Source organism: Podarcis raffonei, chromosome 1, assembly GCF_027172205.1.
Source record: "Podarcis raffonei isolate rPodRaf1 chromosome 1, rPodRaf1.pri, whole genome shotgun sequence".
Classification (NCBI taxonomy): domain Eukaryota; kingdom Metazoa; phylum Chordata; class Lepidosauria; order Squamata; family Lacertidae; genus Podarcis; species Podarcis raffonei.
In genome coordinates this window covers 106,998,440-107,011,878 of record NC_070602.1, presented here as the reverse complement: position 1 = coordinate 107,011,878, position 13,439 = coordinate 106,998,440, and the positions used below count along the sequence as shown (strand labels likewise).

The following is a 13,439-nucleotide window of genomic DNA, read 5'->3' as shown; positions in this document are numbered from 1 at the left end:
GTGTTGCAACACTTTAGTGCAGAGGTTTTCAATGTTTTTGAGTCCACAGCTTGTTCTGCGGCACCCGCGTGGAGCCCAGTTATGCCACCCCTTGCCTGCAGCCCTTCAGGCCTTTTTGAACACCCCCTTGTGCAGTGTTCCTCAGCTCCCCTCTTCTCCCCTCTCCTTGGGAGTCCTCTGGACAGTCGCAACTGCTCTGGGCTCCCCCCCCCCCGCCCCAAAGAGAGGTGCCTCCTTACATTTAATCACAGATGCCTGGGAAGCAGCCCCTGGCCAGCCCCAAAAGCACCATTCACCTGGGGAGCTCGTAGCCAGGGCTGCTGCAACAAATAGCTGGGCAAGCCTTTAGGAGGCAGAGAGGCAAGAGGGCATCAGAGGTGGGATGGAAGAGCGACAGAGGCCAGTGTTGCCTGCAGCACCCCGACCATCATTCAAGGCACCCCAGGGTGCCACAGTACACTGGTTGAAAAGCACTGCATTAGTGTGTCTGCTGCAGTATGTAGGTGTGTTGCGCAAACACTCCCCTCACTCCTCCCAGGTTTGGAAAGGGGTTAAACCTTGTTTACTAGTAAAACTGAATTACTGTGTCGCTAAATGATGCATGCCTAAAAAGTGTCACTGACATGAACAGTTTGGAAAGTTCTGCTCTAAGCCGCTGATTCCCAATTAGCTACCTATGGCGGACTCCGTTTTTCAATAGCCAAGGCATGGAGTCCCTACCTTTGGAAATTTTGATATCTCTAAGGTAGTTTTTGTTGTGTGAATGGTGCCACAGACCTCCTGTGTGGGTTACGTGGACTGCCTGGGGTCCATGCACCACCAGTTGGGAACCACTGCTCTCAGTTTTATGAAGTAATCACTAATTGCAACATTTGTCTCTCAACTTGTCAGAAGAATCATTGCTATAGTATTGATAGCCAACATCAGACACCGAACACAGCTCCCATTTCAATGTGAACACCCCCCCCAAAAAAATGCTCTAGAGAATTGAGGAATCACATGGAACAGAACAGCTGTCGAAAGAGAATAACTTTTCTATATCAGCTTTATCCATGCCATTCATAATCTTATAAACATCAATCATGTTACCTCTTATTCCAACTTTTCTCAAAACTGAACAGTACCAAATGTTGTAACCTTTCACCAACTCCACAATGTCCTTTGTGAGCTGATGTAACCAGAACTGTAGACAGCATTCAAAATGTGGTCTCACCATAGATTTGTACAACACCATTATGGTATCAGCAATTTTATTTTCCATTCATTTCCTAATGAACTTGCCCTTTTTATATCTGCTACACACTCACAATGCAATTGACAGAAATAATATTCCCAATGCGAGATGAGCGCGCAACCCCAGAGTCATCTGCGACTGGACCTAACGGTCAGGGGTAACTTTACCTTTACGCTTTTGTTAGTGAGGACATCCACAGGTTTAAAAGCCCTTCCACAAGTCAAAGGGCCACAGTGGTTAGAAGGGCTTTTAAACCTGTGGAGGTCCTATACCACAGTTATTTTCCTACCTTGAATGCATCCTCATTTATCACTCCTCTCCATTTACATGCCTACCTGGAGAGTTCAGACCGACCTCAAGCCACGACACCCCACTCTTAAGCATCACATGAAAATATCATGCATAGTTTTGCAAACAGAGGTATTCTGCTGTCATTATCTCTCCCTCTAATGGAGAACTAATGCTAACAACAGTTTTGCTTATTTGCCTTTTTCATCATGAAATTGCATTACAAAACAGGTCACCAAAACAGAACTAAAAATGGAAGTGCAATTTTATAATAAACTGAGCCACAGGAATTAAGTTTAAACGTGTTCTTTTCCCCGATTTGATGAGAGAAGGACCATTACAATAATTACAAAGCCTCTAACCTTCTCCGTTTCACTCCAAGGAGAAATTATTATAGATTATGCCTAAATGCACATCTGTTGGGAATTCTAAAGTGATGGACTTTCAAGCTTACTTTAAATTAAGATAGGCTTGAAAAGAAACTGCTACGGACTTGGTCATCAGCATGCCAGTAGGCAGCAGTGATAGAAACAAACATGGAAATCTTTGCCAAAAAAGACCTCAGGACTTTTTAAGGTATGGCATTTTGTTGTGAAAGAGAATAAAGATTACATTGGGTGGAAGGTGTTGGAGGCTTTCTTGGAGGAGCTGTTATTTAAAATAACCATCTTCCTGTACCCAAAAACAAGCATGAAGTTGAAGTACTACAGATCTATTTCCTTACACACAGCAGTCAGTTTTCAATGTTTTTAATTTGTACTATGGCTATGGTGATAACCATGAGATCTGTGTAAACTAGGTCTGTTCACGCTTACATTGCATCATATGAATGAAAACTGAACTATCATCACTAAGCCAGGAAGGTTTTATTTGCAACTTGTTTGTGTTTTCCACTGCCTGCTGGATCAGATTTTGCCAATTCATCATCTGTGAACATATGATCCCAAATGACTAACAAAAATATCCTAAACTTCACACATTGCACACAGACAAATTATGTTTGGAAAGTTAAGACAGTGCAATAATTTACACTGATGTATCAGACAAAGCAGGCTTTTGTGTATGAAAGTTCAAGCCACAATAAACATGCTGTCACGTTGACACAAGAAACCCTGTTGCTGCTTTTGCTGCAAGAAACATACACAGCTCCCCTTCAATAATTCATATACAGTAATGTTCACTCAAAATCATGCAACATTCTTCTTTGCACTTACCGTATTTCAAGTGTCTGTGGAAGTTTGATCATATTGGGCTTTTTGTTTTGATGATTAAAAAGTAAGACTTTAGGAACTGTAATTAAAACTTTTTTAAAAGTAATTAACATACTGTATACTAACCTGTCCCAGACCAGGCATACCTCCTCCAAGACGAAGAAGTCTATCCATGTTTTCTAAAGAAAAGAAACAAAAAGAAAGCATACCTAGATTCTGATCTGTTTACTAAATTGTTCTCCATATAATTCACCTTCAGTCACTCAGTATGTCAAAAATATTGGTAGTAATTACAACACAACATCAGACTTCCTGTTAATTAACACCACATATTAATTCAAGAAGCTGTCTTCCATACTAATTAACAACCTTACTTTAACTGCATTGGTTTTGGGTTATCCCTGGATTTGAAAAAGAAAAGCATTTCTTGTTTTTTTATATATATAGCATTTGCAAAAATCATTGACATTCTCCTCACCCCACTTACCTGAAAAAGCATCTGCATAGCAAAGTAAACAAAACTCATCACCAGTGTAATAGAATTCCCTTCAATTTGTCCAGAACGCATCAATATAAAAATAATTCAAAAGTGAATTTTTTTAACATCCTCATTAGTAAGTTCTGTGCTAATTAACTTACAGCTTGTCAGTTAGCATCAAAACTACATGTGAAAGACGCTGAACAAATTATAGATTTCTGAATTAGCATCAAAAGCTTTTCTTAATGAACTCATTACACCAAAAGAATGCTGTAAACATTAAATGCCTTTAGTTAAAATACTAAGGGCTATAGTTCTGTACATTTCCAATCTTGTTAAATGCGGAAAGAGATTAAACCACCAGCATTCTACCATTTGTTATATTGATCTAGTCCTAACACACCTCCAGGTACAACATGTCATTACTAGGTTCTGAAATCTTGAATATCTTAAAACACAAGCAAGCATGCATTAAAGTGCTCAGAATAGCTAAACTTCCTGAGCCAAGGCTCAACAGGCTCTAGAGCCAGAACGTCTCTCTCACCACTATCAACAGTGTCCACATTCCCAAGATGAGTGGTAAAGGCTTCCAGGGCAGAAGACATGCAACAGGGGTTGGTAACCTCTGGCGTGCAGGCCTAATTTGGCCCACTAGGCTTCCCTATTTGGTCCGCGAGACAGCTGCAGTCAAGCCACACCCACCTGCCCTACACCTGACATCATATATGGTGTCTGCTGAAGAGCCGCTTGATTTTGCAAATTGCTTTGTCCAGCACTTAAATAGATGAATGTTAGTGCTTCAGTGAGCTGCGGTTAGAGATTTGGAAAGAAAGGTGTCAAAGGGGCTCCCTCTAACCGACAATCAGCTGGTGACAAGTTAAAGGGAGCCTCTTAGAAGGTGCACTAGGAATGCCAATTAGCACACACATTCAAAGGAGGTTTGCTCTAACTAACAATCAGCTGGCTGAGGAGTACAGCAACTTCTTTCAAGTTTGACAGGTGGACGGTCTTGCTCCAATCTAGTTCCCTACCTTGGCACATAACTTCAAGCAGGCCTAGATCATAGCGTGGGGTGGGGTAGAAAGGGAGGCTGCACTAAGAACATCTCTCTAGATATGCTTGCTCTGGATCTGACCTAAGACTGTGATGGGATTTAAGAGAAAGGGATCCTTCAATACTTCATCTACTGATTGCTACAACTTCTCTCTTCCTCTTATTCAGGTGTCTACATAGTTGGTAAGAATGTAATACACAATTTGTCCAAAGTGTTCAGTCTGGTTCCTATTAATTTCTGAATGAGTAGATAATTACAGTCAAGGGGTTCTTTATGCACATGTGAGCTCCAACATGTAGATAAAGCTCCCACATATGCAAATGTGGCCTTTCAAAAACTTCAGTATCAGGGCAGCTCTAAACACCACCATCTGCACATGAATGAAGCTCCCCACCACCACCACTGTAGCTCCAGATTGACTATACAGACACAAAAGCTCCACGATGGAAGCTTTGGAGCAAGCCAACAAACTTCAATATTACAACCAACATTTAACTCATTTAACTAAACTTTTAAGACGAGAAAAGTTTCTAAGATTTAATAATTTTGTTCAAAAGTCTTAGTGAGAAAAGAACTAGCAGTAAAAGACCCCTGGTTTTCAAAGTCTCATAAACCATAGGTGCAGCATGGAACTAATGCAGACAAATGTTCTCTGAAATACTCAATAATCAACTGATTATTGATACTTGCAAAGTGGTGGGCGCAGGTGATTGATGGTGCCCGCAAACCCTCTTTTGGCTCTGCTGCAAGTTTACCCACTCCATACCTGTCCTAGATTAGGTGTAGACAGGTGGGTATGGCTTGGCCAAAATGGCTTAATTATACCAGTTGGCCAGAAGTATCTCACTGCTGCTCTAGATAACAGAATTATGTTCCTAAACAATTTAAATAACACACAGCCAAACATCTAAAGCAGGCATGGCCAAACTGGGCCCTCCAGATGTTTTGGGACTACAATTCCCACCATCCCTGACCACTAGTCCTGTTAGCTAGGGATGATGGGAGTTGTAGTCCCAAAACATTTAGAGGCCAAGTTTGGCCATGCCTGATCTAAAGGAATAACTGGATCTATTCTATGTTTACCTTGTACTCACCAGTTTTCTGTTCCTTTAAAAAACTCTCTTCCTGATCTCAGTTGGCTGTCCAAATTCTAGTGTAGGTAAAGCTTAATTCCAACCTAAACAGAAGGAACAACAATTATTTAGAGTAAGGAGCATTTGCACTGCTTTAAGTATTCAGTGCTCATAAATATACAGTGGTACCTTGGGTTACATACGCTTCAGGTTACACACGTCGCTAACCCAGAAATAGTACCTCGGGTTAAGAACTTTGCTTCAGGATGAGAGCAGAAATCGCGTGGCGGTGGCGCAGGAGGCCCCATTAGCTAAAATGGTGCTTCAGGTTAAGAGCAGTTTCAGGTTAAGAACGGACCTCCGGAACGAATTAAGTACGTAACCAGAGGTACCACTGTAGTCAATAGCAGTGTTAGAAACTAGGACAGGAAAGCCATTTGCCACATGGCTCCTGAAACCTAGGTTATGGGCCCCACAACAGAATGTCTAACCACATTTTTTTTTCAATTCAGTTACACTTTCTATTTATTTGTTTGAAACACATGAACTAATACACAGTTCACATCAGCGACACATTCTTATTCATATTTTAAAAAGCAATTCTTAATTGGACAACACAAACATAAATGGGGCTCAGCCCCTCCAAGTGGCCAAAACCATGTTATTTGAATTAATTTTTACAAATACTGGCATATTTTTCACACAAACACACACACACGGGAGAGGCAAAGGGAAGGTCAGCCAGTGATCTCACTTGGGGGGCAGGAAGAGGTAAAGCAGCACAATGGCAGCAGCTGTCAGCGCCAACCTGGTGAGGTGACGGACACTTCGCTGCACAAGCAGCAGCGATCTAACTTGTGTGCAGGGTGGGGAGGCATTTCTCCTGCACCCTCAGTGGTCGGTGGCAGCAATTTTCCTGTGTCTCAGTCGCCACACATGGCGCCAAGTCTTCTTAAAGTGCTCACAATCTGCTAATCCCTGGTTGCAAAATGCACCTGGCGCTTGGCTGATTTCAAAACCTGGGCAACTGTAGTGTAGTGTTTATTTTTAAAGCACAGGTGGTGACAATTTTGTGCGCGTTCAGTAGGAAGGGGTTTTATGATTAAAGAACTACCTTTGAAATTGTAATTTTGCAATGCTAAGAGAAAAATGCATATTGTATTTAGAACAATAAATGATGTTCCTATATACTCAGCTTCATTTTTAATTTTTTTAAACATATTTTTATTAAAGATTTCTTGGTTTACAAAAGTATGTGTAATGTCTCTTTTTTCAAGCTTTATTTCTTGATATGCACATCGGTTTAATGAAGAGCTGTGTGCGGAAATATTTTTAAGCTAATAAAAAAACAGAATTAGCTAATACATCCTGGAGTAACTCTCCAAGCACAAGCTAACTGCTATATTACCCATGAAAACTCTTCCTATTGTCCACTTGAATCATGTAACCTTATGTCTTATTATCACATTTACAGGTGCTAAATACCAATTTGATTCAACGCAGCAAATTAAAATTGCCTATTTAGCAACACAGAGTAGCCATTGTTAAAACATATCAACAATTATATAATGGACTTTGAGGTTGCCACATTACTGTATTTAAAATTGAGGCTCCAGAGGTGAAAAGTGAGCTGATTGAAGGAATAGTAAACTTTCTCCTTCTGCCCTCCACACAGATCCAGTGTTACATACAAGTGCTGCCAACCCTTAAGGAAGCTCCTAAATCCACTTCAAAAAACTAGTTTCATTATTGTCCTCAAAGCATGTTTAGGAGCACCCCATAGCTCATTTTAATCTTGGTTGGCGACAGTCACACAATGCAGAACCCATTTTATTTTATTAACGATTAAGTGGTATATAAATAACTTAAATAAAATGGTAACATTTCCAAGCGGTGTTTACCAGATGTAAGGTGAAAAGTAGAGGGGAAGATTTGCAGGCTTTTCAGATCAATCCCTAAATCCAAGTTAATTTTAAGTCTGCACCAGTCCCAAGAAAATGTTGGATGCAAGCCTTTATTAGCCATTTACAGTAGTTAAACATTTCATGAAAGCTGAAAAAGCATTTTTCACATTTTCATATGGGCAAGTTTTTTGCAGATGGATGCTGTTGAGGTGCCAAAAAATAATAGTTAATGAACAAGTACACCAGGAGTTCTGCACAAATGCAACAGGATCTCCAATTATCATAAATATTTGTATTTGCAAATATTTATGCATAATGCAGTATTGTTTTAATAACTATTCCAATGCAAAAATGCTACTTAGAATTTTAAGCTTGGGGGAAGCGTTGCCAAGAAAACAATGTAAACATTCTACTATTGGTTTTGTCAAACATTCTATTAATAGCTAGTTATACATTCTTTAATAGGCTACAAGAGCCACAAACCCATTTTTCAATTAACTTCAACACCTACCACATGTGTATATGAGCATTCTCTACCCAGACATTCTGGGATGACAAGAGAAAGCTATCAATTATGTACAACAGATAGAGACAGGGGGCCTCCTACCTGGTACTCAGATTTCTCTTGATTTGAACTCAATTGCTAGACAAGAGAAGGCATCTTGAGCTTTTTCCTGACATGAACTGCCAAGACATTTCCAAATACTGCAGCATGAAATCAACTCAGATTAGAATTCATCTGTATCAATTCTGGATCATATGAAAGGACTAGCTCCTTGATAAATATGCAGCATAACTGAGTTACTTGTAAAAACAAAATTGTTGATTACAAGATCCAATGCTGCACATAAGACAATTAGCTAGTTTGGGCTAATTTTGTTGTTAAATTTTTGTCTTGCTTTTTCCATCTAATTTCTTCTGTATGTCCCTTATTTTTTCACAGAAGATGCTAAGCATGAACATTTTATAATTAAAAATGCAAACAAAAACAAAAAAGTAGTTTGCTGTAGTTAATATACTATAGTATACTATAGTAAAGTCAAAGAATGTAACACTGGCTAACAATCACTAAGCTACTACATGAATTTTATTACTCTGCAGATGGGAAACCACAATAAAACATATCATAAGGACAATACAAAAATATTACAATGACTGGCTCATCTTGAAGTGTGAACAACTGTATAGGCCTCTAGTGTAAAGGAATAACTTGCATTAGAAAGACATAGGGTCTCACACAAACATATCTAAACAGGAGAATCAAGAGAGATTACACATATTATAAAGCCCTTACAAAATGTATAAACTACTATGCTTTCTTGTCAATAAAAAACAGACAGTAAGATATAGCAACCAAAAGCTTTGGTACACAACTTCACAGCTACAGTGGTGGAGCAGTTAAAAATAGCTAGTTTTTTTCTTTTAAAACATGGGACTACTACCACCACAGGCAGTTATTGGGTTCAGAGTTCTTATCAGAGGCAGCAAGAGATCACTGGACTGCATCCTCAATTCAGGTGCTTTTTAACAGCACCCTCAGTAAAACTTCACCTGTTTCTACAATTTCACACATCGCACATGTTTTTGAAAAGGACCTGAAATTATGGAAACACTCCACAAGTTCAAAGCAGCATTTTGAACTCGGGAGACCGACAGCCCTCTAAGTTAACAGTTTACCTGAGTACAAAATTGCAGACTGAACTCTTTCACCTCACCTCAGGGTTTTAACCCCTTTTTTCCTAATACTATCCGTGGCAGAGAAAAATCAAAAGTTTGATGACCTTTCCTTCCGTCCTTCACTTGGCAACAGCTTTAGATCAAGATGAAGAAAGAAAAAGACGGTAGTCAGAGATTATGATGGTATAACCAAGCCCTACACTTTCAAACAGAGTAAGTCAGCGATGGAGGATTTGTATAAGCAGGGCTGGGGAAAACATGACCCTCATGATACTGCTAAACCAACGGTGGGCAGGAGGGGTGTGTGTGTGTGTATGTATTCATGTGTGTGTATACATATATACATATGTATATGTGTGTGTGTGTGTTTGTAGGCCATCCCAAATATATATTTTCTAATGCAGGCCACAATAAATAAATATTAATTATACACACACATACAGTGGTACCTCTAGTTACGGACATAATCCGTTCCGGAGGTCCATTCTTAACCTGAAACTGTTCTTAACCTGAAGCACCACTTTAGCTAATGGGGCCTCCTGCTGCCACTGCGCCACCACCAAACGATTTCTGTTCTCATCCTGAAGCAAAGTTCTTAACCCGAGGTACTATTTCTGGGTTGGCGGAGTCTGTAACCTGAAGCGTATGTAACCCGAGGTACCACTGTATATATTTGGAGAGGCCTGCATCAGACCAGCAAAGGCTCCTGAACCAGCTTTTAAACAATAATAATAACAACGTCTGTCTGTGTGTGTATTTGAGGAGGCCTGCATAAGACCAGCAAAAGGCTCATGACTCAGTTTTTAAACAACCATTAACAACAACATACAGTATATCTCCCCCACCGAAATTAGAAACCCGAGTCCCGATGGGTCAGAGAAGCACGCCGCCCCTTGCTTCTGAACTGCGTCTTTTGCAGCCGCCTCTGGTTGTTTTAGATCCTGGAGATCAAGATAAAAAGCGAAGTAAAGTTGACAAAGTAGCCAGCGCCCCTTGCCTCTTGGCTTGCCTACAACTCCCATGGCGCCGCCCCTCACCCCGCAGCTATCGGGTCATCCTGGCAGGGGGGTTCGCGAACCCAACGAAGCCCGGAGGGCAACCACGCCGGCTACTCCCGCGTCACAGGCCGCCCTCACACGCGCGGGCCCGAGGCCTACCTGGCCGCTCGAGCCCTTCCGTCTCGCCGACAGCCGCGCTCGCCGCCGCCTTCCGCTCAGCCGGGCCGCGATGAATCAGCCCGATTCATTCAAAGCCGGCGCACCGTCCCAGGCCTTCCCCCTCACGCCTTGCACTCTCAGACAGCCTTCCCCCGAACACTTCCGGAGGCCAAAGGGCGACGCCCGTCTTCGGCTTCCGTTCCACGGCGGCGACCAATAGCACGACCGAACTCGGAGCCATGGCGACGGGACGTCCCGCCTACGCTGACTCCCTTTCGCCGCTTCTGCTGCTTCTCCGGCTACGCCCCGCCTCCCGGGTTGCCCGGAGCTTCGTGGCCTCAGCGCTGTTGTTTCCTACATGCCCCCCAAAAAACCCGCCTACGGCGTACGACGTAAACGCGTTTGACCGTGTGTTGGTACTCGCGGGACCCTGATTGGCCACGATACCCAGCGCGTGCCTGTTTCATGGTTGCTGTTGTTTTGAGACTCACTCCCGCCTTTATCTATCTACCCGCACATTCAGCGCACATGGCTCTTCCCTCCAGATAATCCTGGCAACTGTAGTTTCTTAAGCTCTGTGAGGGGTTTGTTTTATTTATTTATTTATTTATTTATTTAATCATTCATTCATTCATCTCAGTGCTTTTTTTCTGGGGGGATGCATACCCCTAAACATTTTGTGAATCTTTGTACTTCTGTCCATTTACTTTATTTATTTTTGCCAATTTGAACTATAAAATGCTGATTTTCTTGAGTCAAAATGAGAGTACCCCTAAACATTTTTTTAGAAAAAAAGCACTGCATTCATTCATTTATTTAATTTGCATACTTCCCTATACCCGCAGGTCACAGGGCGGTTCACAAGATAAAATAATATTAAAACACAAAATACATACCATAAAAGCAACCCAATAATGCCCCCCAACACATTTTAAAAGGGCATTGGATGTATGTCAATCAAAGGCTTTGTTAAAGAGGAACATTTTTGCCTGGCACCTAAATGAAACTACAGTTCCCAGGATTCCTTGGGGGAAAGCAATGTGCTTCAATTGTCAGACCATTAGTATTGTCAACACCAACTGGCAGCAGTTTTCCAGGGATGTCTCCCAGTTCTTCCATTAGATTGAACCTGGGACCTTCTGCATACAAGTATAAGCTTCACCACTGGTCTATGGCCCCTCTCACCACAACACCCAATTTTATTGTCATGGCAGTGTCTTAGGCTATAAGAGAGTGAATGGGCCTGGGCAGGCCGGGTTGTCCTCTTATATACCTGCTGGGATTGACAAGGCATCTGACCCTCACCTGAATCTCATAGCTCTCCTGTAGCTGCCTGTGATTATTTATCATTAACTCTTGGGGAAAATAATTAACATCACACATCATGTGTATGGAAGTTGCCGAACCAATTAACCAACTAGAAGGATTACTGTTAATAGCACCAGTTTTCCTATAACTTGATATTGCTGGATAGTTTTGATGAGCTGCAAAAGCATTTTTAGTTTGCTTTCTGTTGCCACCCTGGAACTTTTCTTTATTAGTGCCGCTTTGATTTGTACAATTCCTTGCAAATGAAGGAAAACAACTTTTCTGCTTGTATATGTTGGTAATATAATTTTAGTTACTGAAGACAAACAAGATTGTAGAAAAACAAGATTGGGTGCAGGCCTGGCCAGGACATAGGCATCCTGACTGTGACAAAGGTGACCTGTGTGCTTGCTTGCTTGCTTAACAGCTGTTGGGAACTTCAAGGTCCCTGCTCTCCCTTCTTATGGTCTTTGTACTGGACCTGGAGACTCCAATAGAGAACATTCCATGTCAAGAAGGAGGACAAGTGGGCACTCTATCAAATGACAGGGCAGGAGCTACACGGAGCAGGGCCTTTTCACTGGTGGTGCCCATTGTATGCCTCACTCTTCCCAGACCTGGTCTCTTTTGGCCTGTATTTTGGAGCTTTATAATTTAGGAAGACTTTGGAAGAACTGGTTGACAAGTCTTATCAGTCACTGATGTATGAGCAGATTTTATTTCCTCCTATTCTGTGCTTCTGCTTCACCAGGGTTTACACCAGCGTAATAGAGTTGGCTAGGATGCCAGAAGGGATACAATTTATGAGCTTTCTCCATTATCTGCACAGCAGGGGGTGTTCAGTCAACAGTGCAAAGGCTGAGCTCCTAAGGGGGCCCCTGCACCAGGGCAATCTAGATGGATTTTATTTATATCTATAAGATTTTGCAGACTTTGGCTGTGAACTGGGGCCCTACAATATATATATATATATATATATATATATATATATATATATATATATATATATCAAGTTGCGCCCCACTGCTTCAAACTGGGCCCCGCTGGCTAGCCCCGAGTCTCATAGTTGCTGGACCTGAGTTGCCCTGCCCTTGCATGGGCTTGCAATTTGGGGAGAGGGGAGACTGCGGCACTGGGGAGAGGGCGGGCTGGCGAGGCCCCCTAGATTTAGAGGCCTTAGGCTTCAGCCTACTTAGCCTATACATACCGTAAATCCGGCACTGGCTGGGTGTTGCTCATGCATGCAAGTTTTGTGCCACACGATACCATCACCGAAAAGCTGGGCCATATTCCCCATTTCAACAGAAAATCAGATATGCTTTTTCTTTAATAGGTTGGAGGGAGGGGATATATACCAGCATTTTGATGAGAGCATTGTGTGGACCCTGCACAAATCAGAGCAGTATCAAGTCCACAATAAGCTTCCCAAGTCTGATATGCTTAACTACTACAGCACAGTTTTTATCTCTTTACAGTAGGGATGGCAAACTTCTAGCTCTTCCATCACACCTGATCTGACCATACTGGCTGGGACTGTTGGAAGTTGGAGTCCAACAACATCTGAAGGGCCGCAGGTTCCCCATCCCTGCACTGCAGGTTATGGACGGTATCCTAAAAACAATTTATCCAGGAGCAAATCCTGCTGAAATCACACATACAGACAGGTTGCATATGTTTACAACAGCAAACTCCACCAAGGTCTGCAGAAACACAATTGTCTCTTAAGGATACAGCATTACTCAGGTCATTTCATGTGACCTTTTCCAGGCATATGTATCTGCAACTCATATGCAGTGATTTAGTCCTGGGTTTAATGCATTTCCTACCCAGAAATGCGGCACTTGTAAGGAAAGTGTTACTGTAGGGAAATCAACATACTGTCAGTGAAGATGTCTTTGGATGGAGCTTGCCTCACAAGGAACACATTTTGGTGAATGTGATCATTCAAAAACTTAATTTAGGAAATATAAAAGTAGCTGTGATGCAAACAAGAAAGTCTTAGTGTCGGGAAAAGCAAGTTTGTACCCAAGTTTTGCTAGTGTCATAAAGACTTTT

At 41.8% G+C, this 13,439-nt stretch overlaps 1 protein-coding gene and 1 long non-coding RNA gene across 2 annotated transcripts in view; both read right to left on the bottom strand.

Annotated features, from left to right (window-relative positions):
• Nucleotides 1–2,913, bottom strand: part of PSMD14 (proteasome 26S subunit, non-ATPase 14) — a 50,156-nt gene extending 47,243 nt beyond the window's left edge. The window contains exon 1 of the mRNA XM_053408095.1: nt 2,860–2,913. Within this exon, the coding sequence (XP_053264070.1) occupies nt 2,860–2,907 (48 nt within the window). The 5' untranslated portion in view covers nt 2,908–2,913. The remainder of the gene's footprint in view (nt 1–2,859) is intronic.
• A 2,445-nt stretch (nt 2,914–5,358) lies between these two features.
• On the bottom strand, nt 5,359–10,395 carry LOC128423209 (uncharacterized). The gene is made up of 3 exons (XR_008332703.1): nt 10,077–10,395; nt 9,765–9,860; nt 5,359–5,442 (listed from the first exon to the last, which is right to left on the bottom strand). It is a non-coding gene; the product is annotated as an uncharacterized LOC128423209 (long non-coding RNA).
• Between the last annotated feature and the right edge of the window lie 3,044 nt (nt 10,396–13,439).